Source organism: Scardinius erythrophthalmus (assembly GCF_964197995.2).
Source record: "Scardinius erythrophthalmus genome assembly, chromosome: 1".
Classification (NCBI taxonomy): domain Eukaryota; kingdom Metazoa; phylum Chordata; class Actinopteri; order Cypriniformes; family Leuciscidae; genus Scardinius; species Scardinius erythrophthalmus.
In genome coordinates, this window is record NC_138221.1 from 30,743,608 (window position 1) to 30,762,020 (window position 18,413).

Sequence of the window (18,413 nt, forward strand, 5' to 3'; positions counted from 1 at the left end):
GTTTCTCCATCCCCAACGTCCCTGACGAGAGTGTTGCTCTCCTCGGCTGTGAACCGCTCCTGGCGCGCGCCTGGCAAATCCGACGTTATAATAGGAATCCGCTTTAGAACAAGCGCGTCCGCTCTTAAAGGGAATGTGAGATGACGCTCTGATCGGTTAATTTCACGTTACGCCCAAAACACACCTATGAATAATGAAGCTACTTCAGACCAACCCCTTTTAGATTTGCGCCTGGCGCAAGAGTCATTTATCCCGCCGGGAAAATAGCAACAGCGCCAAGACCCGCCCACAAAGTTACTTGCGCTTTGCGCTTTGACACTTGCGTTTCAGATCGTTAAAATAGGGCCCAATGACTCTTCAGACTATAACAGATGAGGAGGGTGCCTTATTCTCGTCGACATTATACTGCATGCTACTATATTTAAGAACTCTGTAGTTGCTGATGCAGTGACATAATTATATTAATTCATGCACGACTTAATTACCGTAAAACTTCAAATAATAGCCGAGTCCCAAATAGACGCCTGTCTCTTTTACACATGCCTGGTGTGGCTGCAGGTTTGGATAAATAAAGGCCAGTCTCAAATAGAGGCCCGGTCTGTTTTTTTAGTTTCGGGTTGTATTTAATCTTCTAAAACCCGTCAGATCGTCTGTTTAAGCCAGTTCTATGGTGCAGATTGCGCACGCAAGAGAGCCCTGCGCATCTGGGCGGGAGCTGTTAGCGCAAGCAAGACAGGCAGAGTTAGCGGAGGCCGGAGAGGGAGAAGTAGAGGAGAGCGACGAGGAGGAGGAATTCGCCAATAAACTTGTAGTTGAGGATCGCGGTGATGATGATAGTGATGAATAGGGTCCTTTTGTATCACATGATTGCAGTTGTTTTGGGTAGCCTTCATTCTTTCTTGTTGATGTGTTTCGGGGCAACTAATAATTCATAGGCTTGATGGATATTACTGGTAACTTATGTTCAGCCCATGGCTGTCACATCGTTTCTGCTTTTTAGGATATAAATATTAAAAATATTGTAACGGAAAGCAGATGATCAGGTCTGCCTTTTTGTTGATTAATCAAATCTAATCAACAAACAAAAGGTACTGATTAACCCCTCAAAACAAAACAACAGTGTTAGCAGATGCTCGGTCAGGTCCCCTGAGTTAATCTCATCAACTCAAGAAGATATTCACCCTGAAAAGGAAGGACAAAGTTCGCCACGCAGTTCCACGTGTGCACGACTCTGCATACACACACACAAAACACAGACTCCTTATCATGTCCGACCACTTGTGGTCAAAAGTACCTGTTTAAAACGTTTAAAATGTATTTCTTGCTGTGCTTATGATCCTTATACCCGAAATACGATATCTATAAGCTTTATTGATATGTAATCAGTTTAATATGCATGTAATCACGAGAAATCCTGTTTCTTTGTGTTGTTGACTAACAGAATTGTCATTCGTGGTATTGTTTTGTTCAGAAGAACACAACGGTGTTGAATATTTAGCACAGAATATTAGAGGATGCATTATTTGATTAATACCAGTTTTATAAATGTTTATGAACGAAGTTTATTCCGCCAGCATTAGTTAGAAGAGGCGTGTACCTTTCCAAATGAAATTGTGTAATGCGATTGGGTCACGCACGCAAGTGGGCGTGACTTTAGCTCCTTCAAAACACAGCGGGCTCTCTCACCTCACTCTCTCACCTCGCTCTCATCCTTCCTCCTCTTCTCCCGGCGCGACGCTTCCCTGAGGAACATCCCGGAAGGCCTCGGACAAACACATGTTCGAGTCGTAGCAGCCGTTCTTTTGCAACTAAGTTATATTTGCCTCTTCCTTTCACGGGAGATGAATCTTATTTTCTGGTAACGTTACATCCAGTGAGACCTTCTTAAGCTTCCCACGACGCCGGAAGACGCAGCACAAACAGGACAGAGGACACGCTTCCTGCCTTTAAGCATCACTCGAAAGAGAACAAACTTACAAGTAACGTATATCTCTCTAAAAGCTGATTCCTGGTGCCTCGTGAAATTAGGTTTTCTGTCTACAATAATTACCAGCTACTCTCTCTCTCTCTCTCTCTCTCTCTCTCTCCATATTTTCTCTTTTTCATTTCATTTATTTCTGATCACGTTATTTCTTCATGTTCTTGATTGTTTAAATGTTTGTTTTATTTGTATGCATTTTTACGTACGTTTATATTCGTAGCTCATAATCTCTAGTTTTACATTTTATTAAAATCCATAAAATACTTTTCACTGTCTCTGTGTTTGAAAATTCACCTTATAAGTCAATGAATCTAAAAGATCCAATTATAAGCTACAAAGCTCGATCTAGACTACCTTGAGTAGTTATTAATTCATAAACTCAGAAAGTTTGATGTTCGTGGCCAGAAGACAAAACTTTAGTGGAGTTTGTGAATACCCCCTTCTTAACTGTACTGACCTTACATCTACTCGCTGGACGAGTTAAAGGTTGGTCAGACCAGTTACAGAACAAGGTAATCTCGATAATTGATAAAATAAATGTACATTCGACTTATGAATTATGACCATGAGTCATAAATATTAATATTCCCAGAATTCCCCATATTCTTGAGCTAATTCATATTTACCCAGAGTCGTATTCGTTACAATATTAAAATTTATATTTTTACATTCAACCAAACCAAATAATCCAGTTAACTGGATTATTTGGTTTGGTTGAATGTAAAAATATGAATTTAAGGATAATTGAACTTAATTAACTTTATTGTTTTGGACAAAATTAAGACTGTTAACCTTATTCAACTAAACGGCATTGGATAGACCTTATTTAATTAACTTAAGTTAATTGAAATAAATAATGTTACATAAAACCAACGTAACCTAGTTACGTGGAACCTGTTGACATAAAAAAGTTAATTAAAGCCAACACAGCATTTTTAGAGTGCAGATCTGTGCCACTCCAGGGCAGTCAACAAACAGATGAGGAAGGTGCCTTTTTATGTCACTGATAATTAGTGTGTGTTTGTGATGCATCTAGGTCATCTAAATGGTTTAGATCACCTGATTGTCACTTGTGGCCTGTGGTTTCATGCACTATAGAGATAAAATAATCATGAAGCATCAGGCTCATCTGATAATGCCACACTTTTGAAGACCTGTGGTTTCATGCAGGACAAACTTTGAGTTTCTCTCTGCTTAAGATGAGTCATTATCTTGCATATATTTCACAAGCTTATTATTATTATTTTTTAAATTCAATGAACTTAATTAAGTGCACTTCTGAATACAGTGCCATCAACTCAAAAAATAAATAAAAATTAACTATTGTTTAATAATGCAAAAGTTATTATGAATCATTCCTTACAGATAACACATTAAGAAACATACCTTTCTGTATTTAAACTGAATCACTTTTACTCTGACACATCATTTTTCACTTTAACTCTGAAAAAGCTTCAACACCGTTCTCACGAAAACCCCATCGTAAGTGTCATTGCCACAGTGAACAGAGAAACAACCCACAAAAGTTTGGTTATCACACTATCAAAACCTACTGGAGGTGTTGTGTCTTTTCTTCTCAGCATGCAATTATGACGACTGACAACTTGAAATAAAATAAAACTGTTTGCTGAAGTTCTGAGCAGTATTAAACAGGGATTCAATTGTTTCTGCAGCGCACACATATTGAATCACATTCTTAGTTCTCTGCCCTGTTTCTCACAGCTCTTACTCTCTCCAAAGCATTATGGGAAGTGCCTTTTTTAAAGATGAACAACCTAATATCAAGGCAGTTTACCCTGTTTCTGTTATTATTCAGCACTATTATGAACGTTCAAAACTATTATTATTCTAAATGATTCACAACAGGGGTGCATGTCATGTGTTTGTCTCTGTAATTGCTGCAGGCAGCTGTACTTACTCTTCAGATCTTAATTTCTTCATCAGTAGATGTATCTTAAAAAAACAACATTATTTAGTTTTGTGCTTAATATGAATGACCTGAATGATGCACATTTCCATGATCATAATCTGGTGTCAACCCTCTTTCTGCTGGCACTGACATGACAGGAACTAGTTTGTCCTTTGTAAACCACAAATACACCACGCTTTCACAGGTGTTGCATTATGGAGAGTTAAACTATTCAGATGAACTGTTGCACAGTTGCTATATGTTCCAGCACTCAAGCACAGACATTTTCAGTGATATAAAAAAGCCACCTTCCTCATCTCTTGGTTTGAAGAGTCGTTGTCGTCTGGCTGTGAGGGACTGACTTTTCTGATCTTCTCCTCTCCTCATTGAGCTCCTAAAAAGAGAGAAGAAGAATAGACCACGATATTCTCAGGTAATTTTAGGGGAGACATTTTGCCATTGGAGTAATGGATTTAGTGAAACGCTGTTGTCTTTCATCATCTGTTCTTCGCTAGATCTACTAGATCATCAGAGGGATTTGACTGAATCAAGATGCTGCTGATCATTGAAGCTCTTCTTCTCATTTTAGCTGCTCTAGGACAGGTAAGCTTGTGTTCTAGTATGAATATTACAGACATGAATACTGATGATGTGATCATATGATTCCTGTTTCTGCAGGATCACAGAGCTGCTGCTGCTGTTGTTGAAGGAAATATATATCCATTGGATATGGCACTGAATTCTGTTGATGACAAATATGATGGTTGTAGAGACAACATGGCGAATCTGGTGAAGACAAAATATCTGGAGGAGGAAATGTCTGACTCAGAATCTGAATTTGCAATAGCTTGGAAATATGCTGAAAAGAAATACACGCCACCAGGAGATGACTTGACAAAGAATCACTCAATTGCTATTTATGTGTACACAAACTCCACTTTAATGCTATATAAGCATTTCAATGGTGCTGTTCGTAATGATAAGAAAAAATACAAAAACAAAACATTCGAATGGTATTCACTTTACTTTTTGTTAACAGATGCATTACAGATTCTGAAGAAAAAACAAAAAGGATGCTATTCAACTTATCGTGGTACAAATAGTGAATTTAATAAGAATGTTCTGAACAAAGAGGTTCGTTTCGGTTCATTTGCTTCTTCCTCTTTTAATCGTAACATAACAAGGTCTTATGGAAATAAATCTTGTTTTGTAATCAAAACTTGTAAAGGTGCTGATCTGACAAAATATTCCAAGTATCCTGATGAGAAAGAGATGCTGATTCCTCCATATGAGAAGTTTAAAGTCACTGCTGTCAAGACAAGAAGAGATCAGAAAGATCTCTGGTGTGAGACTGTGTTCACTTTGAAAAGCTCTGGAACAAGAAGTGACCTGAACTGTGCAGTGGCATTTAATAAACCATAACAAAGTACTATACTAATAGTTCTATTCTAAATGTCATAATCATTTGTTAAAAAACAAGTATTTCATTACTTCAATGAGCTCATTGTTTCTGCCTTTAATTATTCAAATTTAAAAAAAAATGTTTATCTAACTATGATTTTGTATTTGTACATTTCTGAAATGATTTGTATTGTGAAAAGCGCTATACAAATAAATGTGAAATGAATTGAATTACTATGAATACTGAAAGTTCTGAACAAAGTGTTTTGAATTTATTTGATTTAATCATGCACATCAGCTCCAACAGTTCCATTTTGGTTTAGTTCATTAATACTTTGTCAGACAACACAATTAACATTATTTTAACAAAATTAAAAAAGTTATTTTTAAGTGACCCAGTTCAGTGGCCTCAAAGTGATTTTATATGTGTCTCTAATTCATTTCTTAATTTATACTTGCATCTTTTTGCATCACATTGCTGAACACTGTCAGCAATAGCTTATTGACTGAATAACTTTCTAAGTGCAATGCAGCTTGCAGCTATATTTCAATATGTCAATATTATCAATATGCTAAAAAGTTTTTGCTTCTTGTTGAATTTAATTGGTTTCAATTAACTTAGTTTTTTTTTTTAAAGTTAATATTTTTTATCTTAGTGATGTTGGAGTTTTGTGGTTTTCATTGTGCAGAAGAGTGACGCTTGTGGTTTTGTTGTGTTTGGCTTTACTAACACCATGACGCTTTATGAAATGAGCAATAGCTGCTAAAACCTGTGAAATGACGAGTCTCTTCTTAAGTGTTTAGTCTCTTCTTAAGAATTATTCTATTCATTTTATACATTAAATGGGTGGAAATATTTTCCTCAATTTAAAGCTAAATAGCAACACATTTTGTATTAATGGAAAGTGTTCTACATATACTTTATCAATTTAAGCATGTTTTGGACACATTTAAAGGGGTCATGAAACAGAGATGGGGACTCGAGTTTGAGACTCGGACTTAAGTCGCACACACAGTGACTTCAGACTCGACTTGAGACTCGTCCTCGAAAGACTTCAGACTCGACTTGGACTCGAGCTGCGGTACTCGTGAACAATGTTTATTTTTAGGAAACGTCTGATGAGCTCGCTGTTATTCCCCTCCCTCCGTTACCTATAACCTGCCTACGTAACACGTGAAGTACTATCTGCTGCGCGCGGCCACACATGAGAGGACAACAAACATGTCGACTGCACCGGCCGCTGGCTGCTGTGCCATTCATCGTAAGCTTTGGGTTTAAAAACTTCAACAGAGCTGCCAACTGTCACACATGCATTCACCGTGAGACTCACGCGATTGACACTTTTCACACGCTCTCACACGCCACACATCCATTTTCTCACGCACAGAAAAATCACGAAGCAAGAGGACACAGAGACCGACAGACTAGACAGAGTAGGTTACTTACTCAGGTTGTTACTTGCTTCATTACTCAGCTCTCAAATTCTGTCAATTCTATTACGAAATTCAAACAATAAATACAGTTTTGGCGCTTGTAACAGATCCCTAACGGCACGTGCGAACCGACCCTTTCTACTAGTAAATAAACACAAACACTGTTGAAAGATACAGTACAACTTACCGAAATGTATATTCCATCCTCATACATAATATCGATCAAGCGGTGTTTTTCATCCGCGGAAAGGGGTCAATAAAACAGCTGGAGAACAATGTCACATAACATTTACCTCAGAAAAGCCATTTGATGACCATAATATGGGCTATAGCACGTTAGTGGCTAGAAAAAAAAGAGCTATAGAGAGTATTTTGCTAAATATGTGTACTATGTAGCGTTTGCGACTCTGGGTAAATATGAATTAGCTCAAGAATATGGGGAATTTTGGAAATATTAATAATTATGACTCATGGTCATAATTCATAAGTCGCATGTACATTTATTTTATCAATTATAGAGATTAACTGGTTCTGTAACTGATCTAATCATTATCCGTCCAGCGAATAAAGGTGAGATTATCACAGTTAAGAAGGGTTATCTCTTTACAAACTCCAAGAAAGTTTGATCTCCTGGCCACGGACATCAAACCCTTCTGAGTTTATTAATTAAAACTACTGAATGTAGTCTAATATCGAGCTTGTAGCTTAAGATCTTTTTAGATTCATTGACTTAAAAAGTGGATGTTTCAAACACAGAGGCAGTGAAAAGTATTTATGAATTTTAATAAATGCAAAACTATGATTATATGATCTACGAACATAAACGTACGTAAAAATGCACACAATAAACAAACAAACAAACAGATAACCAAACAATAAAAATACGTGATCAGAAGTAACATGAAATGAAAGAAAGATAGAAAGAAAGGCAGAGAATGGGGAAGCTAGTAATTATTACATACAAATAGAACCTAAGTTCACGAGACAACCTGGAAAGCAGTTTTATCAGAATAATGTTTTACTTGCACGTTTGTTCTCTGTTCGGCGTGAGGCGGAGGCAGGGCAGCGTGACAATGTCGATCCTGTTTCTGCGGTGTCTTCAGGTGCCGCGAAGTTTAAAGGCTCACGAGAAAGTTAGATCGTTTCCCTTTTTGAGGGGAAAGGCACGGATGAGCTTAGTTGCAAAGAACGGCAGGCTTTTTCATGGTGCGGGCCATGTGTCCCAGAGGCCAAGGCAAGGCCCGTTCATCTGGAGCAGCGCTGCACGTGGAGGAGGAGGAGGTCAGCGGGATCGATGGGAGAAGAGGTGAGCGAAGAGAGAAGAGCGGAAGATAAGAGAGAGTGGAAGATAAGAGATAAGAGTAAACTGAAGGCTTGGACTTTATCAATGTCCCGCCCCCTTTCTTGTGCAGGACGAATCGGCTGTCGAGGTTTTCCAGCGGGAAGATCCCTTTGTGTGTTAATGCAGCTCGACCCACGTGTGGAATCACGAGGGGGCAAAATATGATATTATGCTCGGGGAATTAAAATGCATGGAACCATAACGTTTATCACAGTCCCTTACCAAAAATCTCCTTCGTCTCGCGACGAGGATTAGAACAACACCAAAAACGAATAGTGACATAGATAGCAACATAGAGATACATTTATATGCATCATTATACACAAATAAAGTTTGATTAAACACACAATGAAATGGTCAGTATTTCCGTTATGGCATGTGAAGACACTTGAGAAACATAGGAATACATATCAACATTTTGGTAATGTACTATGTGGAAGTCCATATATGGAAATGTGCTTCAGTTGCATCTCGTGGTGGGTTTCTGGTTGAAAGTCCACAAATCTGTGTGTGTGTGTGTGTGTGTGGAATGTCCCGAGGCTGTAAAATCACAGGAAGTCCATGCTGACCTAGGGGGGTTTTACGAAGGGGTTCTTAAAAACAGGGTCCTCTTTATGGCTCTATTGTCCCTCTGGGGGAATCATAAACCAGTCAGTACAAAAGATGATGTGTTCGGAGATCACATGATGCACTTAATTACAAGCAGATGTCGTTGTGGCTACAACTATATTACGTATTTATTATATTTTTACTTGACGTATTTTATTTTACTTTTACTAAAGTTGTTATTATAATAAAAAAACGCATTATTTTTAATTTGAGTTATTTTTAACATTAAAGGGGGGGGGGGTGAAATGCTCATTTTCACTCAATCTCCTGTTAATCTTGAGTACCTATAGAGTAATATTGCATCCTTCATATCTCCAAAAAGTCTTTTGTTTTATTATATTTTTAATTGAAAGATAGGCTGTACCGAGTCTTTCCGGAAAAAAAAAAACGAGCGGCTGGGGCCGGGCCTTGTGGGCGAAGCTTAGCTGTGCTTACCCGCCTAGCTAACAACACACAGAGACATTTGTTCAACAGTTTTACTCACCGTTCCAACGCACGACCGCGAACCTTTATCATTGTGACTGCTCGATCCTTAAGGAGACATTAGGCTGTTAGAAATGCATATTGGTCAAGCTCCAGCACTTTTTATAAATTAACTGCAAGCTGACAGTATACGAGCAAACCATAAAATATGTCCACCCTGTCATGGACAAATTCATAGTAGAATAAATACATTTTCATTGCATAGTGATTATAAAATGTAGATCTGTGGAAAGATAATGTGTCCCTTTCCCAACAAAACATTTTAGTTAATATTAAAAGTATTTTGATAATAATGAAGTTACTGCTTAAATATGTATTGCCCAATAAAATATGCGATAGTTGCACATTCTATTCTAAATAAAATCTAACAACAAAGATATTTAGTCAAACTTTAAAACAATACTAACCTGCCCTCATTTGTTTATTAAGAAACCACACACAAGGTTTTGTTAACTTGTTAAAATAATTAGATAATTTTCATCATAAAAGTTGAAAATGACAGGGTGGACAACAAAGTGACAGGGTGGAACTTGGCATGACAGGGTGGACAAATGCTTTAATGGGTGAACTAGAACGGGGGAACATTAGAAAAACAACAGGAACTTCAAGAAACCCTTAACCAATATAGAAGAAGGAGGGGCCTGGCTCAGGCTGATTTTCAGGAGTTGCAAATGTCCACCCTGTCATGAACCATGTCCACCCTGTCATGGAACAGGGTGGACATTTTTTGGCTAAAGTTAGTATTTAATGAGCACGTGGTGTACAGCAGTTAGCAAAGTGATTCACTGTTGATGCTGACTGTGCACTGTTTAAAATGTATATTTAGAATTTATGAAAAGTTTTTATATTAACTAATATTTCACAATGACAGGGTGGACATGTTAAGCTTGACAACACGCAACTACAAACACAATATGATGAAAATTAGGAAATATAAGTGTAGATTCTTACTGTTTGTGTTGCAGATGTTTTAACATCCACTGAAGAAAGACCAAATGGGGGAGGGGATGTCACTGAGTACATCAGTTGGTTTCTTAAAGGGGCGTTTACCCCATAATGACAGGGTGGACAGCAATTTCAGGGACACATGCAAACTGCTTAATATTATTATGAACATAAAATATAAATAATCAAAATGACTTGTTTTATTAAATAGCTTGCTGAAAACAATAAGTACATTAAAAAAGTATTTTAATTTTATGTAATTTAACCACTTTTTACACTCACTAAATTTAGCTGAGCAGCGTGTGGGACATGCCAAAATCGCACACATCCAATCAAAGAAAATGGTATAAAATCAGAAAAACACATTTCAAGAGACGTATCATTGTTCTTGTATGTGTGTAAGTGTTTGGCCATTTATAATACAACCTCAGAATTTCATTATTTTGCATTATGTTCATGATGACTGAGCGATTCTGATGAGGACACCAAAGGCACTTTATAGTGATATTGACCCGTCTATGATCAGCGTAGCGTTTTTAACATCTTGGAACATCATCAGAGAATGCCCTTTTAATTGGTCGTTTCAGTCATTGTGAGTCACGTATCGTAGCAACGATGACGACAAGTGACAACAGCGGGAAATGTAAAAAATGACTTCCTCCGAGCAGCCGGCGAAAAAGAAAAGAGCACAAAAATATAGAATTGAATGGGAAAATGACTACCCGTGGCTGGAATGCGTGAGGGACAATGAATACACGGCCGAGCGATGTCACGGTTCCTTGTCCGTCAGACGTCTCCAGCTGATATGGTAGGCTATGTAATTTTAAAACTCAAATTAGTTCATAAGAAAGTGATTATATTAAAAGAGATAGTACAGGTTTAGCCTAACATTGTAAAGAAATCAAAAAAGTACACATGGAAAAAATAGCTGCACAATGTGCTTAGTCTGGAGGTTTATTTATTTCTGTGAGATTTTCCATGTGCATACAGGTGTTGTATTGCTTGAATGCAGTATTTGAGTGCAATATTTTAGATTTTCTTTATTAGCTTTTTTATTTATGTTTTTATATTATTGTTTTGCACTGGAAAGAAAGTTAACTGGAAGTATAATTATATAAATATATTTGCACTACACCTCCTTAAAATGTTGTCTAATTAAATTAAAAATATTTTTTTTTTGCACTGGAAAGAACATTCTAGAAGTCAAATTCTATTGAATAAGTTTGCACAAGGCTACAGAAGTTTTGAATGTTAGATGTTGTATTTGTTTAAGTTAAAAATAACTTTAAGTTAAAAATAAATTATAAACTAAACAAATCCATGGTTCATTGTTGGCAAATGATCATGATAGGCTTTATATTTCACATCTAACTTATGTGGTTCAGTCTTGTATATTGATTAGGCCTACTTTGCTATTCTATAGGCCTATAAGTTGTATTATAATATACTACAATGTATTAAATATATTTATCTAAATATATCAATTAGTTTCCACAATATTCACCAGAAGTCATCATTTCAGGAGTTATTTTTTTTTAATTATTCCTTGGGGGCGTGTCCGGGGGCGTGTCACGGGGGCGTGTCCCCCGTTCCTTATTTTCATTTCAGAGAGTTGGTTTTCTTATAAGTTGTATTTAAGACTGCAAGCTATAGTTCGCCGTGAGTGTTGTCGTCAGTGATGCGCGGGTCAATGTATAAACAAACCGCACCCGACCGACGTTTTCAACTAACCCGCCCGCAACTCGGACCGCAAAAAACGAAAAAGAAAATATTGTACCCAACCCGCTTCCTGACCCGCATTTTTTTTAAAGTAGCTATAATGCTCATCGTAGCTATTAATATAACTTAATATTCTAATTTTGTCAAGAATTATAAAAAATCGTCAATATAAGCTCATAATTTGAACTAAAATAGTCTAAATGTTTAGTTTTAAAAACAATTTTAAAAAGCTGGCTATGTCTATTTTGATGTTTCTGCGCAAGTTCAGCAGACAGTGAGGTTCGGGTTTGTTCCGATCAGAGCTCGTGAGCGGAGAGCGCATTTCTGAATATTCCGCTCCGCTCATGGTCGCTCGCCCAACCCAGATGGCCTGCTGGTTCGAAAATATGTGGAATAAGGGCTGCCTCCGACTATTTTTTTTTTCTTGTCGACTAGTTGTTCATTTAAGCCATTCGTGGACAAATCGCCCCTTTATATTAAATTAATTACTTAAAGGCTAGCCTACAGGAATACGCGTAATGACCGCACGCTTAAAGCTTGCCACAAAGAACCGGTTGAAGTAATGATTATGAATGTGTCTAAATTAGCAAGGAGACATTTAATTGTTTACTAATAAACTGGTGTTTTCTGTGTCGCTGCAAAGATGAAGTTGACAATGCGGAGATTGCGGACTCGTCAAAATCATGTTTTACCAAAAACAGCGCCGTTGCTAGGAGGGCGCCAGCGCCTCTGCCTCTCAGCGCCTCTGCCTCACGAGTGGATGATAGCCCTGAAGACGCCTAGCAATGATATACCTTTAGTGGTAGTATACCTTTAGTCAAGTTATCGCAGCGCGCTAAGAGACAATGTTATCGGAAAATGCAGCCCAGGTATATTCATAATGGAGATTCCAAAGCTCTCTTCTTTGGTCAGAACCATGGAGAGCGATCGCGGATTTACTTTTACAATGCAACACAATATTTAAAGAGCATCAAGCTATTACAATCTATATTATGTATACGCACAGATAATATAACAGTAGGCTATATTAGTAAATATTTTTTTTATTAGGTTAAGCAGTGATTGGATAACGTTTTTTTTTTATTTTATTTTTTTTATTTAACGTTTTTAATTTAAGGCCCACCCACAATTGGTCTGGCTTATCCAAAACTGGAATCCTGGCGCCGTGCCTGGTTGGTCGTGCCAGTTTTGTGGTTATCAAATGTGTAAATAGCATCGCAAGAAGTAGCCTACACATGACAAAGCCAGCACTTTGGTCATCATCTTTCATTATTTCGGCAAATGTCTCCCACACTTTGCTCTTTCTATTTGTGTATTTGCGGAGCTTCCACTCCCCAGTCTTCACCTTTTCTCTTGCCGCCTCCATCTCTACCTGCAGACTGAGCTCGTGCGTCATCTTCGCGCCAGTTAAGTGTAAATTAAATTTAAAACGTATTCATAGAAAATTGTGTCTAGAACTATATCAATTACAAAGGTTTAATTGGCATCTTTATTTCAAACGATCCGAACGACCGCGACCCGAATATCATTAAAAAATATTTTTGGATGACTCGTAACCGCAGGCACCCACTCATTTCGGATCAACCCGCGCATCACTGGTTGTTGTTGATGAGAACAGTAACGTTAGCCACGAAAGAATGTTGGTAAGTGGAGCAGAAAAGCTAGGTCTATAACGGTATGCTGCTTAGGCTAATCCAAAATAATCATTCGGTACATACACAAACTAAGCAAAGAGTATTCAAATACGGGATTATTACGGGAAAAATTTTAAACGGGAAGACAGCAGGAAATAAGTCTGACTAAGGGAGAATCACGAGGTAAACGGGAGGGTATGTCGAGGTTGGTTACAGCAAGCTACCTAGGCTACAAGTAAGCTAGACTAATTATCAGCTAAAAAGAGTGCTAACCAAAATAAAGAATGATTTCAAATCAACTTTATAGTGGTAGTCATGGAGTTATTTAAGCCAATTATGGTTTATTGTCACAGTTTATACAATGACACAATTCTGTGCATGGTACATCTGTCAGTGGTTGGGCTTCACCTACACAACAGAACAGGTATAAGATGGAATATGGTGGAAAAATATTTTAGTTAAAGATGGCTGTTTTTGATCTATTTAACAAAATTATTTGTGGTCAGAACTGCAGTAGTCTTAATACAAATGTCAAGATGAAAAATGTGATTGAATATTATCTAGTAATGTGCGCTTTCTGTGTTTATTTATCTGAATATAATTCAGTTGTTTATCTAACACGGACAGGACAACATCATATCTCTCCACACCCAAATGACTACAGAGGTGATCGTTGACAATCATCACATCAACAGCACCATGATGGAGCAGGTCAAGATCACAGAGTTGCTTAGTATCCACATCACAGATGACCCATCTCGATCTATCGACACCACCAACAGAACCTGGCCAAGAAATTCCAAAAGCCTCTGCACTTCCTCCCACAGTTGAGGAAGGCTCATCTCCCAAAAATCCATCCTCTTAACTTTCTATAGGGGAATCATAGAGAGCCTCTTCCTTCCACCCCCACCCTCCAGTAACCTAAGGGCAGCTGATTGACTCTTGCACAAATATACTGGTAGTTTACACTATGATGCTGCTACATTGTTTTATTTTTAAATTTGCTATGAACATTTGACCCCACTTACACTGCCTTTGCTACTTGTCATGTCATCCACTTACACAATAATACTATATTAATTAGGGATAAGGCACGATTTTCAAATATTCGATTAGCTGATTTTATTATAGAATAGGATGTGCGGGATGATTGTCTTTAAAAAATCCCCATGTTTTAGTTGTGGTTATAAGTTGCAATCCTAAATTCACATAAAATTTTTATACATTTAATAAATATATTCTTAATATTTGTTGTTTTTGTTTGTGTTTAAGCGTATATATATCAATATTAATTTTGAGACTTGAAATGTAAACTCTCAAGGGTTGGATTTCTAAATATATGTTGGTTATGTGTCTATTCAGAATGACTTCTGAGCAACAACCTTTTTTTTTTTTGGGGGGGGGGTATGTCATATGCATCCTTTGCATATCATTATTCATTCACGTGAAAACATGTTTAACAGTACCAGACATTAGGAAAATATGACATACGGATGTGCCGTTACAGTCAAGTCAAGTTTATTAATATAGCGCTTTTCACAATAGAGATTGTATCAAAGCAGCTTCACAGTATTAAATTAAAATAATACATCAATGTTTGTTTCTAGTGGAAAACGTCCACGTTTGGTAATGCTGATCAATAGTATTGTTGATTGATTAATTAAATTAAATATCCCCAACTGAGCAAGCCATAGGCAACAGTCTATTGCATTAATAAAAATAATTTGTGTGTAGGCTACATTGAACAGACTTTGCCCAACTTGTCTGGGAAAGGAGTTACAGGGCTTTTTACATTTGAGGCTAAACGGATAAAACACCTAATTTTTACCTCAGTATTACTGAACTACATTACTAAAATTACATTTTTTAAGATTAAAGCAAAATTAAAATTTCAAGAACGCAGCTTCTTGGTCACTGACAAAGATTACTTTGCCTCCGCCGTACAATCTGTGTTCATTATTTATTGGTTGTCAAGGAAACGGGAGGTTTTCTAACGTTATGATTGGTACTCCTGCTTACTTGCCGGTTTAAAAAAGTAAGAGTTTGTAAGGACATTTTGCGTCAAATGTGCAAACAACAAAGTTGGAAACAATGTCTGCAGTACTTATACGATTTTATTACATGGCCTCAGCAAAAAAAAAAAAAAAAACGGACACAGCTGAGAGGTAATTAAATACGTAATAAGTATTTATAGGTATTAAATTCGTAATTTCGAGGTCCGGCCCACCGCCTCAACCTTAGACTGTAAAAAATGGTCTCAACCAACTGGCAGAACTCCACCCACCTCGCTCTAGCGCTGCGCCCACACTTCATGTGATTGGCTTACAAGTAAACAATCCCCCACGTGGGGTGCGTTCTTGTGATTGGCTAAAACAAGGGAGGTATCTGATTGGTCACAGGTCATTCCCTGTTTAAAAAAAGGCATTTGTGTGTCGAGCCAAGTCAGGGGAGTCTCAAAATTCACACACAAATGCAGTGAAGTTCACAGACCGCAAGCAGTTTGTAAATCAAGATATATTTGTGTGTGCATCAGAAATACATTTCTGAATCTTGTCCTGAGCATTTGTGAATCTTGTGTGCATTTGTAAATTTTGTTTTCATTTCTGAATTGTGTGTGTATTTATGAATTTTGTGTGCATTTCTGAAATTTGTATGCATTTGTGAATCTTCTGTGCTTTTTAAATTCTGTGTGTGCATTTGTGAATTTTGTGCGCATTTGTGTATCCTGTGTGTGTATTTATGAATCATGTGTGTGCATTTGTGTATCCTGTGTGTGCATATGTGAATGCAGTTTGTGCATTTATCTTTATTGAGACTCTTCTAGCTCCATATAACAAAGACATTCAGGTTGGGTGCATTGGATATGACAAACTGTCATAGAGTGTAAATGTGTGTCAGGGGGTGGGCATCTGATGTAAAATACAAAACAAACAAAAAAACAGAGAGAGTAGCAATGTGCATAGTATTGCACAGTAAGCTTCACCTTGTACTTTACCTCCTAAATATATTGTCTTTATGTAAAATTGTTCTTTTTTTATGTTTTCAGGAGATTTTATGTTTGTTGTTCGACAACAACTCTTCAAACTAAGATAAGGAGGTTGAGGTTGCATTTTGTATCACTAGTAGTGTGTGTGTGTGTGTGTGTGTGTGTGTGTGTGTGTGTGTGTGTGTGTGTGTGTGTGTGTGTGTGTGTGTGTGTGTATGTGTGTATGTGTGTACCTGTTTTTCTATCCCGGTGGGGACTTCAACCTCAATGCACACAGACTCGTGGGGACTCTTGTCACAGTGGGGACCTAAATTGAGGTCCCCATGGGTAAACAAGCCTATAAATCATACAGAATGAGGTTTTTTTTTAAAATGTAAAAATGCAGAAAGTTGTGTGTGATAGGTAGGTTTAGGGGTAGGGTTAGTGTAAGGAGATAGAATATACCGTTTGTACAGTATAAAAACCATTACGTCTATGGAGAGTCCCCACAAAGATAGTAAACCAGACATGTGTGTGTGTGTGTGTGTGTGTGTGCGTGCGTGCGTGCGTGCGTGCGTGCGTGCGTGCGTGCGTGCGTGCGTGCGTGTGTGTGTGTGTGTGTGTGTGTGTTTTCTGAGGTATAACAGTTGAAGTGTGATAACTGAACTGGTGAGCTCATCATGATGGGGAACTTGTGAAGGTCTATGGTTTCTCACTGGACAAACTGAGTTCCTGGCCAAAAAGTAAAAACAACAACAACAAAAAGCTTTACACATCTAAGTGTTTTACTCCATATCAATTGTACTTTGAGCAGTTCTGACTCTGTGAACTGACAACAATTATGTACTAACAATGTTTTGCTAAATATGATGCATACACTTTGACCAGTGGGTGGTGCTGTAACCAAAGGACAACTAAATTATATACAGTTGAAACTGCGGAAGTAACATGATAAATGGTTATTTAGGCTCAGTTTACAACCTGCTTTTTTGCCAATTTAATTTTGATGCTAACAAATTCAGGGTTGTACACAGTTTTTAGGCAGTTTAAGTGAACATAGAATTAATCAGCTCATATAATATTAAATTTAACCCTCTGAGATTGAACATTTTTTGAAGTACCTCTCTTCTTTTACTGGTTTTGTTTTGTTTTGTTTGGAAACGAACAAAAAAAGCAGCAGGTATACCAGCTCTCACAATTCAGCTTGAGACTCAATTGATGCAACTGACACTGTTCTTACCCCAAATCCATTTGATCACACAGTGAAAAAACATTGTGGAGCAAAAAGGACATTGACAAGCCGCCGACAGACAAGACAATTTACCTTTAATATGAAACAAATTCTCAGCTTTTAAATTCTCTAAGTTTTACTATGAAGTTCAACCAAAATAAATACTAGGGCTGCCAACTTTTGAGTTCAGAGTAATAATTATTCCTGCGGGCGGTGAGTGATTGAGTTTTTTGAAGAACAAAACACAAAACCTTGCATCACAAGAACTGTATTGTGTTTGTCAAAACATTTGTAACTGAACAGAATTTCATTATAGGTTTCCTGAAAACACATTACAATGTTTACATGGTACAATGACTGATAGGCCTAATGTGTTTTTATCAGGGCTGGGCATTGACACAAATTTCAGGATTTGATTTGATTTTGATTCATAAGCTTATGATTCAGTTTCATTTTAATGTCGATTTATTTCAATATATATCAGATACAGTACATGTTAATTTTTCTCAAGGAAAAAAAAAAATATACACAGGGAACCCTGTCAGCTGGTACATTATTATTAACATGTAAAGCTTTTGCCTATTCACTTTATCCTTGCACAACACACAGAGTTACATGTGAAAACAGAAACTAGATCAAAAGTTGACAAAGCAGAGGAATTCATTGTTGATTTACTTAAAACTTGTAAAGACGATTATAATTCGGAATTAATGAAGCCATCAAACATTATAATGAAAGCAGCGTCAGACTTGAAGATACA

General features: G+C 37.3%; 1 protein-coding gene across 1 annotated transcript; it reads left to right on the forward strand.

The window, feature by feature from the left end:
• Positions 1-4,442: 4,442 nt before the first annotated feature.
• LOC308695809 (NAD(P)(+)--arginine ADP-ribosyltransferase 2-like) lies at positions 4,443-5,312 on the forward strand (the record flags this gene model as incomplete). The annotated part of the gene is made up of 2 exons (XM_081374030.1): positions 4,443-4,493; positions 4,569-5,312. The coding sequence occupies 2 exons, from the start codon at positions 4,443-4,445 to the stop codon at positions 5,310-5,312; spliced, it is 795 nt and encodes a 264-aa protein (XP_081230156.1).
• Positions 5,313-18,413: the final 13,101 nt, after the last annotated feature.